The sequence below is a fragment of the Rhinoraja longicauda genome, chromosome 7 (assembly GCF_053455715.1).
Source record: "Rhinoraja longicauda isolate Sanriku21f chromosome 7, sRhiLon1.1, whole genome shotgun sequence".
NCBI classification, from domain to species: domain Eukaryota; kingdom Metazoa; phylum Chordata; class Chondrichthyes; order Rajiformes; family Arhynchobatidae; genus Rhinoraja; species Rhinoraja longicauda.
The window spans coordinates 52,163,854-52,190,268 of record NC_135959.1 but is presented as its reverse complement, the minus strand read 5'-3'; the positions used below and the strand labels follow the sequence as shown (position 1 = coordinate 52,190,268).

At 41.8% G+C, this 26,415-nt stretch overlaps 1 protein-coding gene across 1 annotated transcript in view; it reads left to right on the top strand.

Annotated features, from left to right (window-relative positions):
• The first annotated feature begins 1,532 nt into the window (after positions 1–1,532).
• LOC144595281 (PC3-like endoprotease variant B) overlaps positions 1,533–26,415 on the top strand; it is a 560,764-nt gene continuing 535,881 nt past the window's right edge. The window contains exon 1 of the mRNA XM_078402585.1: positions 1,533–1,712. Coding sequence (XP_078258711.1) covers positions 1,533–1,712 — 180 coding nt within the window. The remainder of the gene's footprint in view (positions 1,713–26,415) is intronic.

The following is a 26,415-nucleotide window of genomic DNA, read 5'->3' as shown; positions in this document are numbered from 1 at the left end:
CCCTCCAGAAATGCTGTCTAACCTGTTGTGTTACTCCAGCACTTTGCGTGTTCCTTTCACAAGTATAATGTAATCATGGATAAATCCTACATGGCATTAATCAAATATTATTTACCAAGAGTAGCTATAATCTAGCTAATGGTTGTAATGAATAACATTTGATGCATTTAATAGGTTAGGTTCATGAGCAGGGAAGGAATAGGAAGTTTTGTGATCAGGATTAGATCAGGTAGAATGGGGAAAGGCATGTGGTAGATAAATCCAATGTCCTTTCCATTACTAATTCTGATGGCCATAGTGGAAACTCTTGCTGTTTTTAATGAAAGAGGAGTGGTGGAGGCAGATATTATATTGGTATTTAAGAAGCTTTTAGATGAATATGCAGGGAATGGAGGAGTATGAATCATGTGCAGTCAGACAGATTAGTTTAACCTGGCATCATGTTCGGCAAGGACATTATGGGTTATAGGGCTTGTTCTTCTGCCGTACTGTTCTACCTTCGATGTTCGACGTCTTTTTAGATCTGCAAGCTTACATCTCTTCTATCAGTCAAAAGAAAGACCTGTTGCATCTCAAAGCATTAGATTGCATTGACTGAAGAGGTACAACCTTACAGAGTGGTAGCAGTTCCATGGAGTACAAACCTGCTCTCCTTGGGAAGATAGACTCCCCTGTCCATTTATCCCTCCCCACCCACCCTTCCCAGTCCCTGACACTGTCAGGGAAAGTATGGAATGATCTGCCGGAGGAGGTAGCTTGGCCCAACTTGCCCACAACAGCCAATATGTCCAATCTACACTAGTCCCACCTGCCTGCATTTGGCCCATATCCCTCTAAACCTGCCCTATCCATGTAGTCTAAATATTTCCTAAACATTGCGATAGTACCTGCCTCAACTACCTCCGCTGGAATCTTGTTCCATACACCCACCACTCTTTGTGTGAAAACGTTACCCCTCAGGTTCCTATCAAACCTTTTCCCCCTCATTTTAAACCTCTGTCCTGTGGTTTTTGATTCCCCTACTCATGGCAAGAGACACTGTGCGTCTACTCGTCCTATTCCTCTCATGATTTTGTATACTGCCAACTTGTGCCAATGCTTTCACCGGTCAGTGAATATCACTCTGTGCACCACGGGTACCATTTTGGAGGTCAGGTAGTCTTCACAGCATGGGCACCAAGGATCCAGACTTTGAATTCTAGGTAGCAGTGTGAATGTGTCACTTCAACTTGAACATGTTCAAGTCCTTTTAAATTCCTGGTTTGTATTTTTACACGAAGAAGCTGTATCCTTAAAGAATATATTTTAAGACGATGTTGCTTTCTACCAGCAGTTATTTGTAAATGTAACCTTTATTAAATAATAATATCACAGACAGGTTGAGACAAGTTGCTAATGCAACCCAAGCATGTCAATGCGTGACAGTATGGCGTGCACTGTTGATTAAGTTCCTACCACCAGTATCAGTGCTGGGAATGTTTCCTTGTGATAATTATTGTCTGATTCTTCTCCCTATTTTCAGTTTTAGATTCATGGCCTTTGGAAAGCTGATCCAGCTATCCTTTTCTCTCTGCTTCCTGCAAAGTTTATTAGCGACCACTAGAGGGGAGGAGATTGCTGGTGCGCTCAACTACTACACCATAGAGATTGACGAGGGAGAAGACACAGCCAGGAACGTGGCTAAAAGGAATGGCTTAGACTACGTCCTACCGGTCAGTGCAACTGTTTTAAATATTGTATAACACATATTATTTTAAAATAATTTTTCAATGCTCTTTCGGTATTTATTTGCAGAAAACAAGGTATTCCCTGCAGCCAGTGTCACTGCTGTTAAAAGTAACATTGAGGATAAAGAATGATACTTGCACTGTCGAGATTATTTAAACAGAAATACTGAATTTCAAATTGTAAGATCATTTCTGATTTTTCTTTGACCTATCACATTATTGCTTCAAGAATTTACCGAACGTCCTTGAAAATTAATGTTTTTCTTCTTGTGCGTGGAGTTTGAGATGAATTCCTATTTTTTTAAAAAGGTAAGCTATGAAGCAGGTTTTGTTAATTCCCATGAAGATAAATGCAAGGTGCTCCTTTTAATGACTGGGGAGACGGTGGCAATTATTTAGATGCAGTACTTCATGCTTTACATATCCAGAGCACAGGGCTTATTTCCTCGATACAATGAAACAGCTGTCTCAGTTATTTTCTGCTCTATTACTTTAAGAAGTCGAAACAATGAATGGGAAACACATATTGAGCGTCTTTGCCTCTTTTATATGTTTCTTTTTTTTTGCTCAGTGGTGAATGCGCACGCGTGTAAAATGATTTGTTTGTAACTTAGTTTATGCCGTTTCCTCCGATTTTGTTTGTTTTTTCCCTTCACATGGACCACATTTAGACTCCAAAGAGCATTTCTGGATTTAATTGTTGTTTGGTATCGTGTTTAAAATTCCCTGTGGATAATCAAATATCAACCAGAGAGGAATAGAAACATTTTAGGCATTAGATGATGCGTTTAAATTATTTCACTGAGTTTGCAGGTATTACCTGGAGAATTGCGAACATAAAATCACTTTCCCTGTGTTTTTTTTCATTTAAGGCAAAAGGTGTCACAGATAGTTAACCTTCTTGGTCATTGCAAGTTCAACCTGTGTTGGTTATTTGACTGAGCTTGTCGTATCTGCTCCCAGAAGGTTAACATGCTAAACAAAATCGAGCTGCAAGCTGGTAGGAATGACTCTTTGTGTTGCTAATTATCCCACTGCATAATTATTAATATCACGAGTGGGAACAGGAAACAAGCAGACACCAAATAGTTGAGAATCCTATGATTCTGGCAGGAAGCTAGCCTGCATTAATAAAATGTGCCTGTGCCATTATCACAGTGGATAGAAGTATTCCTTGTTAAGGATCATTTATTAACTGAGATCATCTTTTAGTTTGCCTTGGGGTAATGACTAATGTCAATGGCAAATTTCACAGTTGTCTAGAGAAATGAATTAAATTTACAATAAAAAGCCCTTTGGCCTGTTGTACATGTTCATTTATTGGAATAGTTGAACTAGAAGAACTGTAAGGCAACCAAGAACATCGGCTTAATTTTCCTTATGTATAATAGTGACCTTTCAGCTCAGTACTGGAAGTTACATATTATGAGCTGGAGAATGGAATTTGAAGCATGAGCTATTAGTGGCTCCAGGTGAAGAGACCCAGAAACATGCAGAACGCTGTTTGTCACTAATATGTTCTGTCCTTTGAAGTAAAAAACGTCTCAGTGGCAAGTAATGTCCCTGCTCTAAAGCAACAGGGCTCTTGATTCTTATTAAATCATACCACTAACTGGTGTTTAATTTGATTCAAATCTAAACACACTTGAACGTTTGAGTTTGCTCTGTGTTAAAATGCATAAATCAGTAGAATATTCAACGATAGTACAAAATTTAGCTCCAGAAGGATTGAGTATTGAAAGATTCTGATTTTGTCAAGTGTTGGTAAAATAGCTGTTTTAAATTTCTAGCTGAATTTATTTTTTAATGAAGTTTAATTTTCTAAAGCTTATGGTTGCACAGGCAGTAAAACTGGAATGAGTGTGCACTGTTCCACAATTCCAATTCACTTAGTTACTGACAACCAAGTACTTCTGTGTCTCACTCATTAGTTTTTCTGTGGCCTACCATTTTTGTTTTGTGATTCGAATAGAATTTCTATCACAATAACTAAAGTAGAATATTTGGATTTAGTCATGTGTTCTACAATAATTCTGAATAAAAATACAAAAATCATACTGAGGCCTAAATTTAATGATGATAAGGCCATAAGTGATAGGAGCAGATTTAGGCCATTTGGCCTATCAAGTCTACTCTGCCATCCAATCATGGCTAATCTATCACTCCCTCCCAACCCCATTCTCCTGTCTTCTCCCCATAACCCCTGGCACCCATACTAATCAAATGAGATGATGTTGGGATCATGCTGTGCACATAATACATGCCCATTTTAGTTTTTTCTGCAACCTCATGGATATAACTTCAGTTGTTAGCATCTAGTAACCTGTTATATTATAATTAACAATTATATAAACGAATATAATACTATTATAATACAATAATATGAGACAATAATAAACTATTATTTATTTAGACTTTAGACTTTAGAATGCAGCGTGGAAACAGGCTATTCAGCCCACCAAATCCGTGCTGACCAGTGATCACTTTGTACACTGGAACTATCCCACACACTACGGACAACTTACACTTTTACAGAAGCCAATTAACCTACAAACCTGCAAGTCTTTGGAGTGTGGGAGTAAACTGGAGAACCCGGAGAAAATCCATGCAGTCATAAGGAGAACGTACAAACTCCAGACAGACACCATCCACAGACAGGATCAAACCCAGGTCTCTAGCAATGTAAGGCAGCAACTCTACCACTGTGCCACTGTGCCACCCCCATTGTCCCAGCGAACGGTGGCAATTATTCTACTGAAACTCATTGAAAGATATAGCTTATTTCAGGAGGCAGCCTGCTTTTCTCAAAGTTGTTCTGAAGGCCTTGGTTGTGGGATGGAGAGTGGCCTTTCTCCAATAGGTTGGGCTCCAGGCAAATTGGCATCGGGAGAAATATTTAAATGAGATGAACAAGAAATCAAGCCCCAAAGGCACTAGATTTCAAATTTGAGGAAGGATATTCTTGTTATTGAGGGCGTGCTGCGTAGGTTTACTAGGTTAATTCCCGGAATGGCGGGACTGTCATATGTTGAAAGACTGGAGCCATTAGGCTTGTATACACTGGAATTTAGAAGGATGAGAGGGGATCTTATCGAAACGTATAAGATTATTAAGGGGTTGGACACGTTAGAGGCAGGAAACATGTTCCCAATGTTGGGGGAATCCAGAACAAGGGGCATGTGCACCATGGAAGTGTCACCACACTAAAAGCTGGTATAAAATATCAAGAAGTATGGGCTGCTCAGCTCCAACCTTCCACATGACATTAAGGAAAGCTTAGAGCACATCTGTCCTAGGAAGAATATAGAGATAATTTCTACATAGTGCCCAGTGTCTCAGTTTGCATTTCAATGCAGACAAAATGTGTCCAAAAATGTACATGCTCGATGATGTCAAGATTCACAAGTGTTATTAGGACTTATCATATCATATCATATATATACAGCCGGAAACAGGCCTTTTCGGCCCACCAAGTCCGTGCCGCCCAATGATCCCCGTACACTAACACTATCCTACACCCACTAGGGACAATTTTTACATTTACCCAGCCAATTAACCTACATACCTGTACGTCTTTGGAGTGTGGGAGGAAACCGAAGATCTCGGAGAAAACCCACGCAGGTCACGGGGAGAACGTACAAACTCCTTACAGTGCAGCACCCGTAGTCAGGATCGAACCTGAGTCTCCGGCGCTGCATTCGCTGTAAAGCAGCAACTCTACCGCTGCGCTACCGTGCCGCCACTAGTTCATTGAAGCCAGGGGTGAGAATTTTATCACCCCATTAACTTGTGTGTCGTAAGTGGTGGAAAGGATTTGGGTTGAGTCAACTGTTGTAGGATACTGTTGCTCTTGAAGCCGTACAAATGGCCAGAAATTGGATCCATTTGCTCATGATTTTTGTGCACATAAAGACTGTTTTGCGCAAGCTGGATTACATTGGTGGTCGTTTCTGGGTCAATTTCCAACATATGGTAAATTACTTCCAGTGTTTTCCTATGCAATTTACCTTGGAGTAGCTGACATTTTCTTGACGGCTAATGATCCTTAGGTTGCGGGGCATGTGTTTCCTGTGCTGTTGGCAGAGAACAAAACTGTAGCTTCTGGGAGAAAGCTACAACCTACATTATTAGGACACTAAAAAACACGGAGCACGTGAAGCAGGATTTTGGAATGAGGTGGGAATTAAAGGGTCAACACTGTCACATTAATTCTCTCCACATAGTATTTCACAGCCTCTCTCTTTTCAATGGCAAGCATCAGGTTTGATAATTCACTGCAGTTCCCTTCACTGGTCACAGCTTTTTTACAAACTCACTTGCAACCTTCACACTGCTGTTACTCGCCCCTTGATCAATGGATACTTCCTCAGTCGACTGGGTGTAGTATGTGCCAGTTCATACTGTAGCACTAGGGAGGGGGTGTTGCTTTGGCAAAGATGAAAACACTTTGAATTCTGCATTTACTTCCCCATGGGAGCCACAGCGGTCCAGTGTTAATACTGTTAAGGTGTGAATGCACATGCTGAAAGCTACTGCACTATTTTTCAGTTACTTTTCTCCAATCCCACTCCTTTTTTTTCCCAAAAGTTGGTGTGGGTGCTAGTTTTATCAGCAGCACACGTTTAGCACGCCAACACAGAATGAACTCCAGCGTCCAAGCGCAGTTTGTTGTTGGCCCTGCTGAACGTCTCATCAATAACACCGTAGCAAAGAAGTCTGGATCCAAATGTACCTCCTCAGTGAACGAAGCAGCCTTTTCTACCATGCATCAAGACTTCTTACAGAGGTGTATAAAATCACGAGAGGAATAGATTGGGTAGACGCACAGTGTCTCTTGCCCAGAGTAGGGGAATCGAGGACCAGAGGACACAGGTTTAAGGTGAAGAGGAAAAGATTCAATAGAAATCTGAAGGGGAACATTTTCACACAAAGTGTGGTGGGTGTATGGAACGAGCTGCCAGAGGAGGTAGTTGAGGCAGGGACTATCAGAACATTTAGGATACAATTAGACAGGTACATGGATAGGACAGGTTTAGAGGGATGTTGGATTCATGTTGGTCAGCTTTGGAAAGTTGGGCAGCAGGGCCTGTTTCCACACTTGAGTCAAAGAATCATGAACTTTTATGCATGGATTGATAAGTGGCATCCCATCAATAGTGATCCTCATTGTCCACTAGATGTTCTTGGTGTGGACTGTTTCCAACCACTTATCCATTCATGCATGAAGCTTGCTCAAGGCTTGATGCATAGCAGCCTGGACTGCTTCATTTACCGAGGCAATGCTTTTGTTTTAAGATCTCTCTTTCCTACTGTGTTATTACTCTCTCCTGTCTACCATTTCGGTGTTGTATCCTCCTTTCCCTGCTCCTGTTTCTCGACCCCCTGCCCCCAAAATGCTGAAGCGGTATGATTGAGGTTGTGAGTGATGCCACATTGAACTGAAGCAGTGATTGCAAAGTAGTCCAGACACAACAAGCAGCAGAACTGCCCAGGTACGTGGATAGGATAGGTTCAGATGGATATGGGGTAAACGTGGCCAAAAGGGACCAGCTTAGATATTGCTTCTTGGTCAGCACGGATGGGTTGGGCTGAAGGGCCTGTTTCCATGCTGTATGAGTCTGTGACTCTCTATGACTGTATCGTCCTACCTAAAATGCTGCAGATGGAGGCGAGAAGCTCATTGTTGAGCAGAAGTTCCTGATCCCCATACAGACCTAATTTAGTCTGATGGTGTGACTGAGAAGTAACAGCCACATAGAACAATGCATGATGAAGACGTTTTGGCTGGCACTGAGGAGCTGAGTGTTCATCATCACTGGTCGGAGAATTGGTCAGAAAGCAAGTGGACTTTGAGAGGTTTAGATCCTCAAGACACGGTATACCTTGGGGTTTGAGTGTGGCATCCCAGGCTAAGGATGATGTGGGAGCAGCTGACGGCTATTTGTAACCTGGGGGAGTCCACTATCCTCAAGCCTGCATACTACCTCTCTGCCTGGTGCTACCCACTTGAAGTGGAAAATAATATTTGGCTTTACTTCAGCAGGGAGCCTTCGTAACCTCGCTATTGCAGCGCAATGCTGTAAATTGCAAGAGGTTATTAATCTTTCCAGCAACGACCTGGAAATAGCTGGAGGCATAGAAATTCATTCCAGTGGTGACTCTGAATGTTGCTAGGCAATGAGGTTCAGGACCTGCTGTGCAGCTGCAGGTGTAACTGCAGCAGGTGGCAGAGAGCTGTGGCACAGTGGCGCAGCGGTAGAGTTGGTGCCAGAGACCTGCGTTCAATCCTGACCTCGGGTGCTGTCTGTCCGAAGTTTGTACATTCTCACTGTGACTGCTTGTGTTTTCTCTAGCTTCTCCGGTTTCCTCCCACACTCCAAAGAAGTGCAGGTCTGCAGGTTAATTGGCTTCTGTAAAAGTGTAAATTGTCCCTAGTGTGTGGGATAGTGCTAGTGTACGGAGTGATGGTTGGTTGGCGCGGACTTGGTGGGCTGAACGGCCTGTTTCCACGCTGCATCTCCCATACTCCAAAGAAGTGAACTTTGTAGGTTAATTGGCTTCTGTAAATTGCCTCTTGTGCACAGGACAGAACTAGTGTACGGGTGATTGCTGGTCAGGGCGGACTCGGTGGGCCAATGGACCTGTTACCACGCTGTATCTCTAAACTAAACTGCAAGGACCTACAGGGAATATCAAAGTCCTCTATGACGTGCAAACTGATTAATAGTAAATGAGAAGGATAGGGTCTTGCTCCTCAGAATCCTTTCCTTCCTCCTTTAGCTCCATACTCAAACCTGTGCTGGGCTATCTCCACCACCTTCTCCCAGACATGCCTTGGGTCTGGAGGTATGGCCACATAAGCTCTCATATTATTGTCCAAATTATGCTCTCTTCTAAACCACAGCTTCTGAAATCCCAATGGTACCCAATGATCAAAGTGCTAAATAATCTGCACAACCAACATATCTGTAGACATTACTTTAGACTTTGACAATAGAGCATGGAAATAGGCCCTTCGTCCCACAGAGTTTGCGCTGACTATTGATAATCCATACACTAGTTCTATCCTACACACAAGGGTCAATTTACAGAAGCTAATTAACCTACAAACTTGTACGTCTTTAGGTTGTGGGAGGAAACCAGAGCACCTGGAGAAGACCCACACCATCACAGGGAGAACATACAAACTCCATACAGACAGCGCCCATAGTCAGGATCGAACCTGGGTCTCTGGCGCTGTAAGGCTGCATCTCTACTGGTGCACCACTGTGCTGCCCTTATCCTCCAATCAATCACTAACAAACCTGCAAGTATCTGAGGATTCCTTCCAGCAGTGACAAGGAAAACAGGGCAATGTGGAAAGTTCCTCCTATCGCTAGAAGCCAGATTCTCTATGCCTGCTTAACACGTGGAATTAGCTGGATCTTTGCAGTTCAATTTGGAAGGAGCCACATTAAATCAGTGCTGCATGCGGTTTCACATGGAACAGCAGTTGCTGGTTTAGAAAAAAAACCAAAGTGCTGGAGTAACTCAATGGATCAGGCAACATCTCTGGAGGACATGGATAGGTGACTTTTCTGGTCGGGATCCTTCTGCAGACATGAGGATTGTTGTCAGCACCTGCTTACATGATATGGCTCACCGTCAATAAATGGCACACACATGACTGCCCTTCCCAAAATGGTGAACGGTGTAACTGTTTGATAAATTCATGTTAAGTTGCTAGCTGTGGTGTCCAAACTGCAGTTGTTATGGAAGTCAGTCCCACCACTGTATGCATTGGGAAGCACTTACAGCCAAATGCCCTGTTGTAAGAAAAAAATTAAGGATATTTCATTTGGCTTATTAGTTTCCCGAAACAGATGTTCTGTGAATGGGTATAATGGATTGACAGCATTCAAAGCTTTGAGCGGTAGTATAACTCAAAGAACTGAGGTTTATGACGGGATTAAATGTTTGAGTGTGGCTGGATTAGAAATTCCACAAATGAATGTGAATGGAAAATTCATGATATATTGGAATTTTAGGCTTGGATTAAAGCTTTATTTGGATCATGAGTGAAGAAAAAATCCCAGTTAATCAGTGTAACTGCAGTAACTAATCATTGGAGGTTTTACTAATAAGATATTGCAATTGCTAATAGTTTCATGCTCTGATGATGCAAATATATTTTTTATGTTTTGATAATTATTTTGAAAACGCGACTAATGAGAAATAATTTTGTATACGTGAGTTATTGATTTCACTTAAGTAAACATATTTTATTCTCTTCACAATAAATAATTAGAAAAGGTTCACATTTTCATCTGACCAATTAGCTTAAAGGTCATTAAATTCCTTTCCCTGCAGCAAAGAAACAAAACTCAAATTTAACAAGGTCAAAGAGCAAATTGCCTCTCAAATTTCACACTGTGCTGGTAGCTTTTACCTGATGCAACATTGCCTCTGGTTATTTACTTTGTGCCGTCATGTGAGTTGTGGACAGCAGCCTATGCATTATGTACCAAAGATCGTTTGATTCAAACTGAGCATATTATTTAAAATGTAAGAGCTGATTTAATTGACGAAATCCTGAAATGGCCCTGCGTACTTTGCATTTTTGATCAAACCTGTTAGAATTTATGTTTGCTGAGAAACTATGTGAAGCAGTTAATGAAGTTGTGTTACAGTGTTGAACCGCATCACCAGACAATACAATTAGCCAGCCTGACTTCTAGGGAGTAACATATTTCAATTTAATACAAATAGGACAGCAGATAATATAAAGTTCCTTAAGATTGTTTCTCGTTATCTTTTAGAATTCCAATAAATAAAGTTTATACGTCCGAAGCAATATTTATTGCATCTAAACAATCGGTGCCTGAGCACTAAATTTATATGCAGATGTCAGGGGCTTTAACTAACTGTGAGAATGATAGATATTTTTACAGTGTACGAATGCTGGGAAGTTCTTTAACCTTGGATAAATCCAAACCACTGAATCATGAAGAGCATTAGAAATATGGGCAGGAGTACACTACATAGCCCCTCAAGCCTATTCCGCCATTCAGTAGACTATGGCTAATTCCTCAACCTCAAGGGTGGCGCAGTGGTAGAGTTGCTGCCGTACAGCGCCAGAGACCCAGGTTCGTCCTGACTACAGGTGCTGTCTGAACAGAGTTTGTACGTTCCCCCCGGGACAGCATGGGTTTTCTCCGGTTTCTTCCCACACTTCAAAGACATACAGGTTTGACTTTGGTAAAGATTGTAAATTGGCCCTAGTGTGTAGGATAGTGCTAGTGTATGGGGTGATTGCTGGTCAGCACAGACTCAGTGGGCCGAAGGGCCTGTTTCCGCACTGTGTCTCTAAACTAAACTAAACTAAGTCCACATTGCTCACAATGCCTTGATTCGTGGATCAAAAAAACATTCAAACTTGATTGTAATTGATGACTGTATCATCAAGTCATGCTATTCCTGAAATCGTGGAAGTAGCAAATTTTTAGGATTTTTACAATCACTGATTGAAGAAATTTCTCCACAATCTGCAAATGGATAAGTCCCTATCCCAAAGAATTTCCCCCCCTGATTCCAATGGGGGGGGGAATACATAATGAATCCCTGATGCACATTTAAATGGTCAATGAGATCATATTCATTTCTCTTAAAGTTCAGAAAGTAGAAGCATCCGACACAATCTGATACAGCATTCCATCAATTCCAAGAATCAATGTAATTAAACGTAGTTTCATTGCTTTGAAGTTAAATATATCCTGCAAAGTACTCCAGAATTCAGATTCATCTCTGCCAACTTGATTGCATCTGTGTTCAAATTGCTCATTCTTCCTTGTTCTCGTTCATTCAGACACTAAGTACTTCATTCCTGTTAGATAAGGTCAAAGACTAGAGTTCCTTCATCAATACATCATAAATCTCATTCCTGTCTGACTCACAGTAATATCCTTCAGTCGCCGATGAAGAATACTTTCTGAAGTTTTGACTCAAATACATCACTTCCACCTGGCAGTCCCTACTGCTGCAACTGCAGTAAAGTCGTGGTAACAGGGACTGTCAGCTGGAGGTTATGAATTGGAGTCCAAGCTTCAGATGGTTTAGAGAGTTCTACAGCACTGAAACAGGCCCTTTAGCCCAACTCATCCATTCCGACCAAGGTGCCCCATTTTAGCAAATCCCATTTACCCACTGTTGGCCCATATCCCTCTAAACCTTCACGTCCCAAATTCCTTTTAAATGTTGTTATCGTACCTGCCTCAACTACTTCCTCTGGCAGCTCATTCCATATGCACACCACCCTCTCCATGAGAAAGTTACCCCTCAGGTTCTTGTTAAATTTTTCCTCTCTCACATTATGCCCTCTAGTTCTTGATTCCCCTACCCTGGGATAAAGACTGTGCATTCACATAATCTGTTTCCCCTCATGTTTTAATACACCTGTATATGATCACCCCACAACCTCCTGCGGTCCAAGGAATAAAGTCCTAGCCTGCCCAATCTCTCTCCATAGCTCAGGCCCTCGACTACTGGTAACGTCCTCATAAATCCTCTCTGCACATTTTCCAGCTTAATGTGTTCTTTGGATCACATTCAACATCCAACACCAACATGCTGCAGTTACATAGAATGTAGAACGTGGAATGGTACAGTGCCAAAAATGATGCCAAGTTGAACTAATCTCCTCTGCTTTCATAAGTTCATTAGACCATTTTGCCCATTGAGTTTTCTCCGCCATTCAATCATGATTGATCTGTCTTTCTAACCCCATTCTCCCTTCTTCCCGTAAACTTTCATCCCCTTACTAATCAAGAACCTTTCAATTTACTTAAAGATATCCAATGACTTGGCTTCCACAGCTGTCTGTGGCAACGAATTCCACAGATTCACCACCCTCTGGCTAAAGAAATTTCTCTTAATCTCCTTTCGAAAGATACATCCTTTTATTCTGAGGCTATGACCTCTGGTCCTAAGCTCTCCCACTAGTCTCACCCTCTTCACATTCACTCTATCGTTGTAAGTTTCAACGAGATCCCCCCTCATCCTTCTAAACTCCAGCAGGTACAGACCCAGAACAATAGTGTAGGAAAAGTGCAAAGAGTGGTGATGAAAGTTTTTTCTTTGGACCGGAACGAGCTCTCCTTGGTCAGAATTAGCAGAATTGCTTTCTTAGCATATGGCAATGCTTTGTATTTGGGCATAAAGCACATTATTTCCAAATTTGCAGATTACATAAAGCTTAGAGATACAGTGAATTGTGGGGAGAGATGTACATCGTGTATGTGACAAATAAATTTGACTTGACTTGACTTGACTTGACTTGACTAAACAGTCTGGTGGAAGAGGGCAGTCTGATAACAAACAAAACGTATTGCTTGGAAATGGGAAGTAATTTATTTTGGTTGGGAAAATGAAAAGAGGCAAACTAAAGGGCATAATTCTAAGAAGGAGAGAAGATCTGGGGCTACATTTGTATGGCTCTTTGAAAGTGGCGATGTAATTGGCCATTTCTGAGATCTGACGGTGCGGATTTGGTGTCCTGTTTGGAGATAGGAACGTTTCATCTGTGGTTGCATTTTCTGCTGTGGCTGACTAGGCCTATCCTTGACTGGCAGACCCTCCCACAGCTTCCACTGGTGAAGTTGGCTCTGGCCGTTGGATTGGGGAGTGTGTTGCTGTTGCCCTTGACCATTTTGTGGCATTTGCGCCTGGCCTCCAGGTTCTTGAACAGTATGCTGCTGTGGTACTTCAAAATGACAGTGCAGGTTGAAAAAAGTGATTAAAAATCATCCGGGATACCTTATTTGTAGAGAACAGGAACAAAGAAGTCATGATGAACTTTTATAAAATAATGGTTGACTTGTAGAGAGTTTTGCCTTTTCTGGGTGCCATTTTGTGGGAAATGTCTGCAGGCTTTCCATAGCGTGTGGAAGAGATATACAAAAGTGATTCCATTCTCGAGGACCTTCAGTTATGTGATTTTTTTTTAGATTTAGAGATACAGCGCGGAGACAGGCCCTTCGGCCCACCGAGTCCGCGCCGCCCAGCGATCCTCGCACATTAATACTATCCTACACACACTAGGGACAATTTTTACATTTACCCAGTCAATTAACCTACATACCTGTACGTCTTTGGAGTGTGGGAGGAAACCGAAGATCTCAGAGAAAACCCACGCAAGTCACGGGGAGAACGTACAAACTCCGTTCAGACGGCGCCCGTAGTCAGGATCGAACCTGAGTCTCCGGCGCTGCATTCGCTGTAAGGCAACAACTCAACCGCTGCGCCACCATGCGGGGTTCTTGTGTGGTTCTCCCTGGAATTGAAAGGGTTGCAAAGGGGTTTGAATACAGTTTGGGTGTTGGTCCCAATGACAATTATATTAGATTACCAGAAAAGCATCTTAGTTCAGTGTCTGAACCATGTCAACAATAAAGTGCCTAATTGTACAATTTAGACTTTACGTTAGAGATATAATGGGGAAACAGACATTTACCCCACAATCGAGTCCACTGTTCTTAAAATTTGACAAATTTAAAAACAAGTAATGTCCTGATTTAATTATCATGGTGCTGCTAACGTCGTTGAATTGTTTTTGTATAGTTTGGAATACACCATCTGATCCTTTTATCCAGAGACAGCCTATGTTTCCCAATCTCGAGAGGCTTCACGAGAATCCAGAAGGAGAAAGAACACAAAGCACAAGGACACATTGATCAAGTCGGAGTCTCACTGCCTCCTATTTTGCTTTAAGCTGTAATTTGTGAAGTTATCAGTTCTGAATTATTAAACAGTTTTAGATATAAATAATTCACTAATCAACAAATAAAGTGACAGCCCATTAATCAGTCTGTGTACTTGTATGTCGATGTTGCACTGATCTCTGGGTCACAGCACTGGCCCCATGGAGGTCTGGACATTTTCTCCCGTGTTTTTACAGCTCCCCTTTGGTGAGGGAGTGAGGGGGTGGGGAGGGAGCGAGGGAGGGAAAGGTAATGCTGATTTATATTAATGGTTGGTCCATGTAGTGGACAACCTCATAGACCATGAGATTCTTCTTTCTCTAAGAAAATGAGAGCAATTCAAATGAGCTTGCATTTGTTAACTTTCCCCCAATCCATGTTGAATTTGATTTTATAACTTTGCCAAAGGGCAACTTATCCCACCCGGCTTTGGGTAGTGTTCGAGTCTATGGTGTCAGACTGAATGCTGAAGTTTATTTTAGGGTTATGCTGGTGAGACACCAAAATAATAATTCAAACCGGTAAAAAAAAAAAATTCCCTCAACTAACAATCTAGAGGCATAAGTTCAAAAGCCAACGCTTTGGCAGGGATGGAATTCAACAAATTCAACATCAGACAGATATATGGATAGGAAAGATTTAGAAGGGAAATGGGAGGAATGTGGACAAATGGAACTAGCGTAGATGAGATATTGTGGTTGTTAAGGACAAGTTGGGCGGAAAGGTCTGTTTTATGCTGTATGACTTTATAACTCTATTTCAAACTGGTTGTGAGTAATGAATTTTTCACAGGGACGAACTCTACCATTCTTACTTGGTCTGGATTAACCTGTGACTCCAGACCAGTATCTATGTGGTTGACCTTTTATCTGCCCTTTGAAATGGCTGAACAAACTCCTCAGTTCAGAGCCATGAGGAATAAATGCCAACATTTTCAATGGCACATAGGCCCTAATAAATGAAAATTTAAAAAACCTAAAAAAAACATTGGACGGGATTGTGTTGATCTTGGCTGATTATATCACAGGGAACGCACTAGCTTGCTGCGATGCACAGGCCACCTTGTCCTGACCTCTTCACCCCCACATTCGAGTGCAGAGCTCAGACATGAGATGAAGGTCCAGCAACTGCTGACCTTCTGCTCCATTGCTGGAGTTAGCAATGAGTGCAGAAACAGGACACAAATGCCCTGAACTAAGGTGCCGGATGTACTTGATATCTGACCTCTCAGCTTTGCATCAGGAATGATTGGCATATGTATCAAATGAACCTCCACTGAAAAGTAAGTGCAGGTAGCTTATTTTTACCCCCTTTTTTTTATTTAAACATAAATTTTAAAATTAATTTCTAGCATTCAAACTAACTTTTAAGTAAAATCTTTTTTTTAAATAAGGTAAATCAATCGCATTGGTTCTGTGCATCTGTGAATGCGGCGGCCATCTTACGTCAGTACCAGATCAACGGAGCCCCAACTGCGCATGCGTGGTGTTTTAAACTTAAAATGGGAATAGGTTTAAAAATGCAACACCGATTTCAATGAAACTTCTTCCATAGGACCACGGGATGACGGTCAGTAAGGTGGGCCTAAAATTATCATGCTATCATGTACCGTTTTGGCTGTAGTTCAGGAACAAGCGAACAAACAAGAGTTTTAGTACACAGATTGCGTTCAATAAAAATGTAAATTGTCCCTAGTGTGTGTGTAGGATAGTGTTAGTGGGCAGGGATCGCTGGTTGGTGCAGACTTGGTGGGCCGAAGGACCTGTTTCCGCGCTGTATTTCTGAACTAAACTATACAGTGGGAGCAAGCTTCAGAGTGGAATGGTATGTGAACAGGTAAAAATCATTCACGAAACACTAATACCATTTCAAGGAACAGTTTTGACTTCTTGAAAGTGTGAGCTAAGAATATCTCTGCCACACCTTTCTTTGGTTGGATTGTGATCTGCTGGCCCTTTGGATTTGGAGACCTGATTCTGGTCCACTTGGTCCTTCTGGTATCCTCAATCCTAATTTGTGATCATTTTACTGTTGCTTTTGCAATTATACTGCTTCACACCATTTATTTTACTATTCCATCATATTAGCCCTTCAGTATTTTTGCTATTTCTGAAATAATTTAATTTTTCAAGCTACTTCATCTCATATCACTCCAGCAGTTCGTAGTAAAGCTAGGATTGGCTCTGACAGTGCCAACGTTCATTAAATATATATAAAAAATCATATTTAAAATTTAAACAATACCCTAAAGGAATGAAACAATATAATTCTCTCATTTAGAAAGTGAATAATAAAGCATCCCAATTCCTGAATTATACCTCTGACGGTAATGGGCTAGTAGACTAATATATTCTTTGAACAAGATTAAAATTAACACAGGACATTTTATGAAGTACAACCTTTTATGAAGCACAAACTTTTCAATCTAACGATCATTCTACATCCCAGTTCGAGTTCTTATTTTTAACAATAACAATAATCAGTTGATCTGGGAAATCAAATTGCTTCAGCTATCATTTGATTATCACGTGTTTTGATAGAAAAGGTAAATTAGCCATAATGTTCAGTCTTTTAGCAGGAAGCAGCAGAACTCCCATGAAATTTATAATTAATGTCACTCATGGGACGAAGAAAGAAATACATAATAAACAAAGAGAATGAACGGGAGAAATGTGTCCAATCAAAGACAGAAAAAATGCCTTTCCTCATCATAATTTGAGTGTTTGAAGGTATTGCATGCACTGAAACAGTCATAAAAAAGGAAAAATATAACAAACACAGAGATGGAGAGACAGGGAGTTGCACTTCCAAGAACCAGTCACAGGCACCAAAGTCATTACTGGCATAAATATCTTGGAGGCAACAAAATTAGGCCATTTCCTTTAGACTTTGCCCCAAATCCACTGGAATATGCAAAGTTCAAAGTAGGTGCAATCCTGTTGTACATGTCTGATCCGGGCCGTTTTTGGCTGCTCAATAGATAACTCCAGCTGGTACATCAATCTCACTACCTTGTTCTATTTAATCATGGAACTTGGTGGCAAATAACCAGGAACATTGACATTTTGATTGACTGGCAATGTTATAATGCTTCATTTAAAAACTGGCTACAATTAAATGAAAATGTTATTAAAGGGCCTGTCCCACTTTAGGCGATTTTAAGGTGACTGCCGGCGACTAGGCTGTTGCCGACAGTTCGCCGGGTGTCGCGGGCACGATCGTGAGGAATCTTCCAAGAATCGTAGTGGATCTCAGCGCGTCGCTGAGAAATCATTCGGAGTGAAATTTCTCGGCGACAGCTGGCTTGTCGGCAGGTATCGTTGCTTATTGCGGGCGCTGTCGCATGCTATCCCCAGGTTTGCTAGGTTCTTTTAGATGCATTTAGAAGCACATAAGTAAAGTCATTTCAAAATACCATAAAATGGGCGGCACGGTAGCGCAGCGGTAGAGTTGCTGCTTTACAGCGAATGCCAGGGACCTGCGAGCTCCCGATGTTGCGGTCTGCAGGCCGAAGCCTCCGAGATGGTAAGTCCAGGCCCTGCGACCGGAGTCTTCAAGGTCGATCCCAGCTGGAGGCCACCGATTCCACGGTGTTAGGCCATAGCACGAACGGAGACACAACACAGTAAAGATCGCATCTCCGTTGAGGAGGAGATTGGAAAAAAAGGTTTCCCCCACCCCCTCACCACCCCCCACATATACAGAGTTAAAAATAAATCAAAAGAAACATTTAAACGATAACAAAGACAAAAACAAAAAAAAGACAGAGAGAACTGCCGGTGAGCCGCAGCTACAGAACGCAGCCACGCCCCCATTTAGTACAGTTATAAGACTGACTTGCCCACCCATGTTGAAAATTGCCCAGGTATATCCAGTTCATAAATTAAATTTGGCTATTTAGCAGTCAGATTACTAGTAATCAACAGAGGGGTGATGAAAGGTATTATTCACAATGACACCAAACACTGAATTTCAGACAAGAGGCAAGAATGATCTGCTCTTGACGTCAAGGCAGCTTTTGATCAGGTGTGGCATGAAAGAGCATCTTCATCAACTGGAGAGCGGTTCTACCTACAATCTACTTCATTGGGGGCCCTCAGTTATCTTTAATCAGACTTTATTGGACTTTATCTTGCACTAAACATTATTCTCTTTATCCTCTGTCTGTGCACTGTGGATGGCTTGATTGTAATTTAAACTTTGCTTTAGACTTTAGAAATACAACATGGATACAAGTTCTTCAGCCCACCAAATCCGCGCCGACCAGCATTCACCCCATACACTAGCACTATCCTACACACTAGGGACAACATACAATTTTACCAAAGCCAATTAACTTACAAACCTGTACGTCTTTAGAATATAGGAGGAAATTAGAGCATCCGGAGAAAACCCACGTGGTCACAGGGAGAACTTACAAACTCCGTACAGACAGCACCTGAGATCAAGATTGAACCCGGGTCTTTGGCACTTTAAGGTAGCAACTCTACCGTTCCACCACTGTGCCGCATGTAAATCATGTATAGTCTTTCCGCTGACTGGATAGCATGCAATAAAAAAGCTATTCACTACATCTCAGTTCATGTGACAATAAACTAAATTAAATTAAACTAAAAGCGTACTAGTAAAATTGAAGTCAATGGGCATTGAAATGAAAACGCTCCCATGTTTGAAGGTTGTTGGAAGTGCAAAAGGGATTCACCAGGATGTTACCTGGAATTATCATCATGTTGTCTGAATACTACAATACTACAACTTCATTTGCTGTTCACTTGTGAAGGATAGCAGTGATTCAAGAAGATGGCTCAGCCCCAACTCCTCTAGGGTTAAGCAATAAACACGGGCCTTGCCAGCAATGTCCACATTTAAAATCAATAATAAATAAACAAAAAGCCCCTGTTTTTTCTTTACAAATGCTTACAGTTCAAAGTTTAACGGTACAGCATGGAAACAGGCCCTAGGACCCATCTAGTCCATTGATCAGATGTTCACACTAGTTCTATATTATCTCACATTCTCACCCACTACCTACACATTTGGGGCAATTTACAGAGGCCAATTAACCTACAAATCCACATGTCTTTGGGATGTGGGAGGAAACTAGAACACCCGGAGGAAACCCACGCAGTCACAGGAAGAACATGCAAACTCCACACAGACAGCTCCCAAGGTCAGGATCGAACCCGGGTCTCTGGCGCCGTGAGGCAACAGTTCTACCAGTTGCTCCATTGTGCCGCCCTTGATTGACTTGATATGTGTTTTCTGCTTTTAGTCTGGTTGGCATTACATTCTGTTTAGGATTTAAGTGGAACTGTACTTTCCTCATCCATGTGCTGTGTGTGAATGGTATGACATCCCCATTATAGTGAAGTAACAAATTGCTTATTGTGGAAATTGCAGGCTAATTTTCTATTGTTTAACTTATAAGAGGCAATGGAATTTACCTCATACATGAAGAGTAACCATGCCTCTAGTCATAAAGCACTTTCATATTTGTGTGTGCACTGACCAAATCTCTTAATTACATTTTGTAGAAGCATTAACTTGAGTTTAAATACATGAGTTGGTCTCAGGGTAGTGATTTCGTGCAAAGCATAGTCAGCATCAACTCAGCTTCTCAGCTCGAGCAGAGATTAAAGCCTGGGGCTGATAATATGTTCCTTTGCACGATAGGTGCTAGCTTGCTGTAGTCTCTGGGACGGAAGCCCGCAGTCTGTTGTAGCCCCATCGTGAAGTTGACTGCCATGAGAAGTGTTATGGTGCTGAAGTCTGAAGTCTGCAAACCAGCCATGAACTAGTTTTATTTAAACCCCAGTAAACACACCCAAGTAAACATATAACACCAATTTTGTTTTAATATGGGGAAATCTCTGAATACAGGAATGGATGCAATTTCTAAATATTTGCACTTATTTTTATGTTACAGATTATTTTAGAACATAGTTGTTGTGAGAGAGGGGTAAAAAGGGATAATTGATTTAGACTAAGGACCCTGAGAAATAGCTGACCCGACCATGCTCGACTCGGCTAGATAAGAACCACAAGAACAAATGGTGACATTCCAAGGATAAGGGCAAGATATCCAAAGAACTAGGAGAGAGGGCAAGATAACCAGAGAACAAGGGGAAAGGGCATGAACTACTCTGTACTGCGCCTGCCTAATAAGATAAATGAATATTACAAAAACGCCGAGCATGACAAGATGCCTCATTCTCACAGTTGTCATAGTTAGTTTAGTCTTGTCCATTATTGTCGTGTGTGCCGAGGTACAGTGGAAAGCTTTTTTGTAGTGTGGTATCCAGTCAGTGGAGAGACTGTGCATGATTACAATCAAGCCATCTACAGTGTACAGATACAAGATAAAGGGAATAATGTTTAGTGCAAGATAAAGTCCAACTAAAGTCCAATTTAAGATAGTCCGAGGGTCTCCAATGAGGTAAATAATATGTCAGGACCAAATTCTAGTTGGTGATACGATGGTTCAGTTGCCTGATTTGGAATATTTCCATTATTTTTGTATTTTGATTTCAACAAGCATACTAATTTTAGTACTTAAAGTATTTTTATAAATGTGTCAGATACAATAACGATTAAAAGTTGCACAAAAGTAAAAACATGGCATTTTAGGAAAATAAGCAAACAGCAGAATGCAAAGTGCTGGAGGAACTCAACAGGTCAGGCAGCATTCGTGGACAGAATGGACAGGCGACATTTCGGGTTGGAATGCTTCTTCCAAAAAGTGTCTCAATACGAAGCATCGCCTATCCATTTCTTCCACTTGTTGAGTTCCTCCAGCACTTTGCATTTTGCTTCAAACTCCAGAATCTGCAGTTCCTTGTGTCTCCATAAGCAAACGGCTTTGCACACCAAGTGAAGTGGAATGAGGTCAACTCCTTCAACAACCTGATGGTTACCAGGGTAACCATTACAGGCATTCACCTTGCCAACAGTTGACTCATCCCCAGGTGAAACGTAGAATCATTTAATATCATTTAATCAGTGGAATTCTCTGCCTCAGAAGGCAGTGGAGGCCAATTCTCTGAATGCATTCAAGAGAGAGCTGGATAGAGCTCTTAGGGATAGCGGAGTCAGGGGGTATGAGGAGAAGGCAGGAACGGGGTACTGATTGAGAATGATCAGCCATAATCACATTGAATGGCGGTGCTGGCTTGAAGGGCCAAATGGCCTACTCCTGCACCTATTGTATATTGTCTATATGCTGCACAAACATGAGCTGAGAGGTTGATTGTGACTTTTTACAGTAAGACAAACATTTTCATCAAATTACCTATTGAGTGTCATTGCAGTTGCTTGAGTCACCATGCACAACATTGCCCCAAAGTATCAGTGCCATTATTTCCTGGAATACAACCTCATGCTCGTGTTAACCTTCTAATGGTCAGATATGGGAAGGTATGGAAGAATATGAATGTGGGAAGTGTCACTGTTAGAAACACTGTCTTCACTAGATATCTTGTTGAAATTTGGATTGCAGTGAAGGAGCTGCAAAGCTGGTTAGAGCTTGATGTAAATCCAAAAAGAGAAAGGAATAGTCGAGTTTAGTTTAGTCATTGTCACATGTACTGAGGTACAGTGAAAAACGTTTTGTTGCGTGCTATCCAGTCAGCGGAAAGACCATACATGATTACAATCAAGCTGTCCACAGTGCAGGATAAAGGCAATAACATTAAGTGTGAGATAAAGTCCAGTAAAGTCCAATTAAAAATAGCCTGAGGGGCTCCAATGAGGTAGATGGCCGTTCAGGACCGCCCTCTAGCTGGTGATAGGATGGTTCAGTTGCCTGATAACAGCTGGGAAGAAACTCCATGAATCTGGAATAAGGGAGATGGGTAAATGAAACTGATCTCTCCAGGAAGGGAGAGGCTGAGTTGTTATTTTTATCTCCTTGTGACCATTAATTCTCACTGCAGCAAACCCAAGAATGACAGCATTATTTTCTGTCCACTTAAATGTCCCTCAGTAATATATTTGATATTCAATCCCTAACATAGTGAAACTCATGGTAAAAATGATGCTTTCAATATCACCACATTTTGTTGCAGCAAGGATTTATCACATCCACACTTCACATGTAATGTTGTTGTTTGGAAATTTGACTATTCAAGAACAAAGGAGGCTGCAGAAAGTGGTGGATATTACCCAGTTCACCATGAGCACTGACCTCTCTACCATCAAAGGGATCTACAGGAGGTGCTGACGAAAGAAGGCAGCTCATATTGTTAAGGTTCAAGAACAATTACTTCTCATCACCCATCAGAATGTGCACCCAGACAACATAGACAACACCCGAGGTCAGGATCGAACCCGGTTCTCTGACGCTGTATTACACTAAATATAACCCTCTGCGGGCGGCGGTGGAGACGGCCATGGAGTGGGCGCCGCCATCTTACCGCTGGCCCCCGGCGGCCGCTGCATTCGCTCCGCCGCGCTGCCATGGCCGCAACCCCTCGTACAATGCGGGCGGGCAGCGCCAGGGCCAGGGTCAGGACGACCCTGCCTCCCAGGGGCAGCACTGACGGGTTGGAGGCGACTGGAGGCCGGGGCTCCCGGGCGGGGACAGAAGCCTCGCCGGCGCCCCGGGGAGACTCAAGCCGGCGGCCTGGGGCCCGTACCCAGGGCCTGAGGAGCAGCAGCAGCTGGCGGACGGCACTCCCTGCCCGTGGGGCTGCGGACCACCGCCCGGAGAGAACTGCCCCGGTCTCGACCGTCCCCCCAAGCCATGGGATCAGCTGCAGGACTACCCCTGCCCCCACGAGGTCTCCACTGTCTTGATTCTTTATACCAAATTTCAAATTGTCATTTATCACAAAAAATGTGTATATGTTTAGTTCAGAGATACAGCATGGAAACAGGCCTCTTTGGCCCATCAAGTCCACACCATCCAACAATCACCCATTTGTGCTAGTTCTATGCTGTCTTATTTTGTTGTCCACTCCCTACCCACTAGGGCAAATCACAAATAGCCTCCAAACCCACATCTCTTTGGGTTGCAAGGAGAATGTGCAAACTCCACATAGACAACACACGAGGTCAGGATCGAACCCGAGTCTCTGGCACTGTGAGACAGCAGCTCTACCAGCTGTGCCACTGTGCTTAAATAACTTCTTAATTAACGGATAATTAAAAAATAAAACAAGAATTGTTAATGAAAGGTGCAGAATTAATCAATTGAAGGTTTAGACCCAGAGGAAACAAATCTTAGAATTTTGGGGTCATACAGCATGGAAACAGACCCTTCAACCCAACGTCCATATCGACCAAGATGCCCCATCTAAGCTACTCCCATTTGCCCATGTTTGACCCATCGCTCTCTAAACCTTTCCTATCTATATATTTGTTCAAATTTTTTTTAAATGGTGTTATTGTACTTGTTTCATCTACTTCCTCTGGCAGCTCATTCCAAACGCTCACCACTTTCAGTGTGAAAAAGTGGCCCCTCAGGTTCTTGTTAAATCTTTCCTCTCTCACATTAAACTATGCTCTTTAGTTCTTAATTCTCTTCTGAGGGCCGAGGGGCTGGTGCAAGGAGCAGGGTTTTAGATTTATAGACCACTGGGATCTCTTCTGAGGGAGGGGTGACCTGTACAAAAGGGACAGGTTACACCTTAACTGGAGGGGGACCAACATTTTGGCAGGCAGGTTTGCTAGGGCTACATGGGTGGGTTTAAACTAAATAGTGGGGGGGGGGGGGGGGGGGGGGAGGGGTTGAACCCCATTTGACTTTCATCGGCCCATTTGCCCAGCTGATCAGGATCCTGGGATTTTTATTCATATCCATCTTCACTATCCATGATACCACCTATTTTTAATGTCATCTGCAGATTTAATAATTATGTTTTGTCCGTTCTTTCCCAAATCGTTGATATACATGACAAACAATAATGGGCCCAGCAACAATTCCTAAGGCGCACACTAGTTATAGGCCTCTTGTCCAAAAAACAACCTACCACTTACACTGTCTGCTCCGACCATGAAACCAAGTCAGTTAGCAGACTTTCCTTTGAACTATGTTATCCATGCAATTTAACTTTTTAGAGTAGCCTACCATGCAGACCCTTATCAAGCCACTTGCTGAGGTCAACATAGATCTTCCCTTGTCAATCTTTTTGGTTACTTCTTCATGAAACTCATTCAAATTCATGAGAAATTCACAAAACCATGTTGACTATCCATAATCAGTCTCTGTCTTTCCAAATGAATGTATATTCTATCACTCATAATCCTCTTCAGCAACCTTTTTACCACAAATGTTAGGCCTACTGGTCTATATTTTCCAGGCTTTTCTCTGCAGTTGTTCTTAAGTGGAGGCATAAAATTAGCTATCATTATTTGTTGTATAAAAGCGTGTTTGTGTCATTCATAAAATGGAGTCAAAGTCATCTGAATAATTATATGGAAAGGATTTAAATTATTGGTGGCACACCACAGATTCAATTTAGGTTGTGAGGTTTTGAGGATTAGAGGTCTGAAAATAAATAGTGGAGCTAAATTATTTGCCTCAATCTCATCTCAACAGATTTGAAAATGTAAACCAGAATCTTATAAACGTACAGGAATCCGGGGGAAAAAGTCTGTGTGGCACTATGAAGATTTTAGGTGCAGGAACAGGAAGACGTTGACTTCAGTTGCTGTGGCAGCAAGATGCATGTGTGTCTCTTTGGCCACAAGAGAGTAAGTGCAAGGCAGGGTCTGAAGCTGAACAGCAAATCATAATTTGCTGTAATAATAATAATAATAATAATAAGTCTGAAGAAGGGTCTCGACCCGAAATGTCACCCATTCCTTCTCTCCAGAGATGCTGCCTGTCCCGCTGAGTTACTCCAGCTTTTTGTGTCTATCAACAAATCGTTCATATGTGACAGCAAAATCAAACCATAAAACTGAAGTTCAAATCATTTGGCCACATTGAGAAGAAGGTTAAGAAGTTATAGGAGCTGAATTAGGCTAATCGGCCCATCAAGTCTACTCCGCCATTCAATCATGGGTGATTATCTCTCCCTCTCAACCCCATTCTCCTGCCTTCTCCCTGACACCCGTACTAATGACAAATCTATCAATCTCTGCCTTTAAAATATCAATTGACTTGGCTTCCATGTTTTACCATGTAGAAATAACAGCTGTGTTTATACATAGTCCCCCCCCCCCCCCCCCATTTCAGGGTAATGTTTGGGACACATGGCTTCACAGGTGTTTGTGATTGCTCAGGTGTGTTTAATTGCCTCCTTAATGCAGGTATAAGAGAGCTCTCAGCACCCAGTCTTTCCTCCAGTCCTTCCATCACCTTTGGAAACTTTTATTGCTCTTTATCAACGTGAGGACCAAAGTTGTGCCAATGAAAGTCAAAGAGGCCATTATGAGACTGAAAAACAAGAATAACACTGCTGTAATTTCTACATGGTGAAACCAACATGTATAAAAATGGCCTTTATTTAAAATCTGACAATGTGCACTTTAACCACATGTGATTTTTTCTATTACAAATCTCAAATTGTGGAGTACAGAGGCAAATAAATAAATGATGGGTCTTTGTCCCAAACATTATGGAGGCCACTGTATGTACATAATTTACCTGTACTTGTATACCTACATAGAGCACATGCAGAGAAATTCAGGATTGGTCCCAACATTTTGTATGAGCCAAGAAATTGAAATTGAAATGCAAACTAAAAAAATATATAGGAATAGTTGTATCGATACAAGTTCAGGTTTTGTTTTAAATGATGAGGTAACCTTTTCATAATCTTTTCAATGAATTCAAGATCTCAAGACCTTGAGATAAGGAAAATTACAAATTTAAGGCAGATATTTTAAAATGGATCATGTGCAAAACGGACAAAATTAAGACAGAGGAACTTTAAATGTTATTTGGACTGTTGCTGCAGTTTTACAGTATGTTCAGTATGACAGATTGATTATGTGTCTGTGTATGTGAC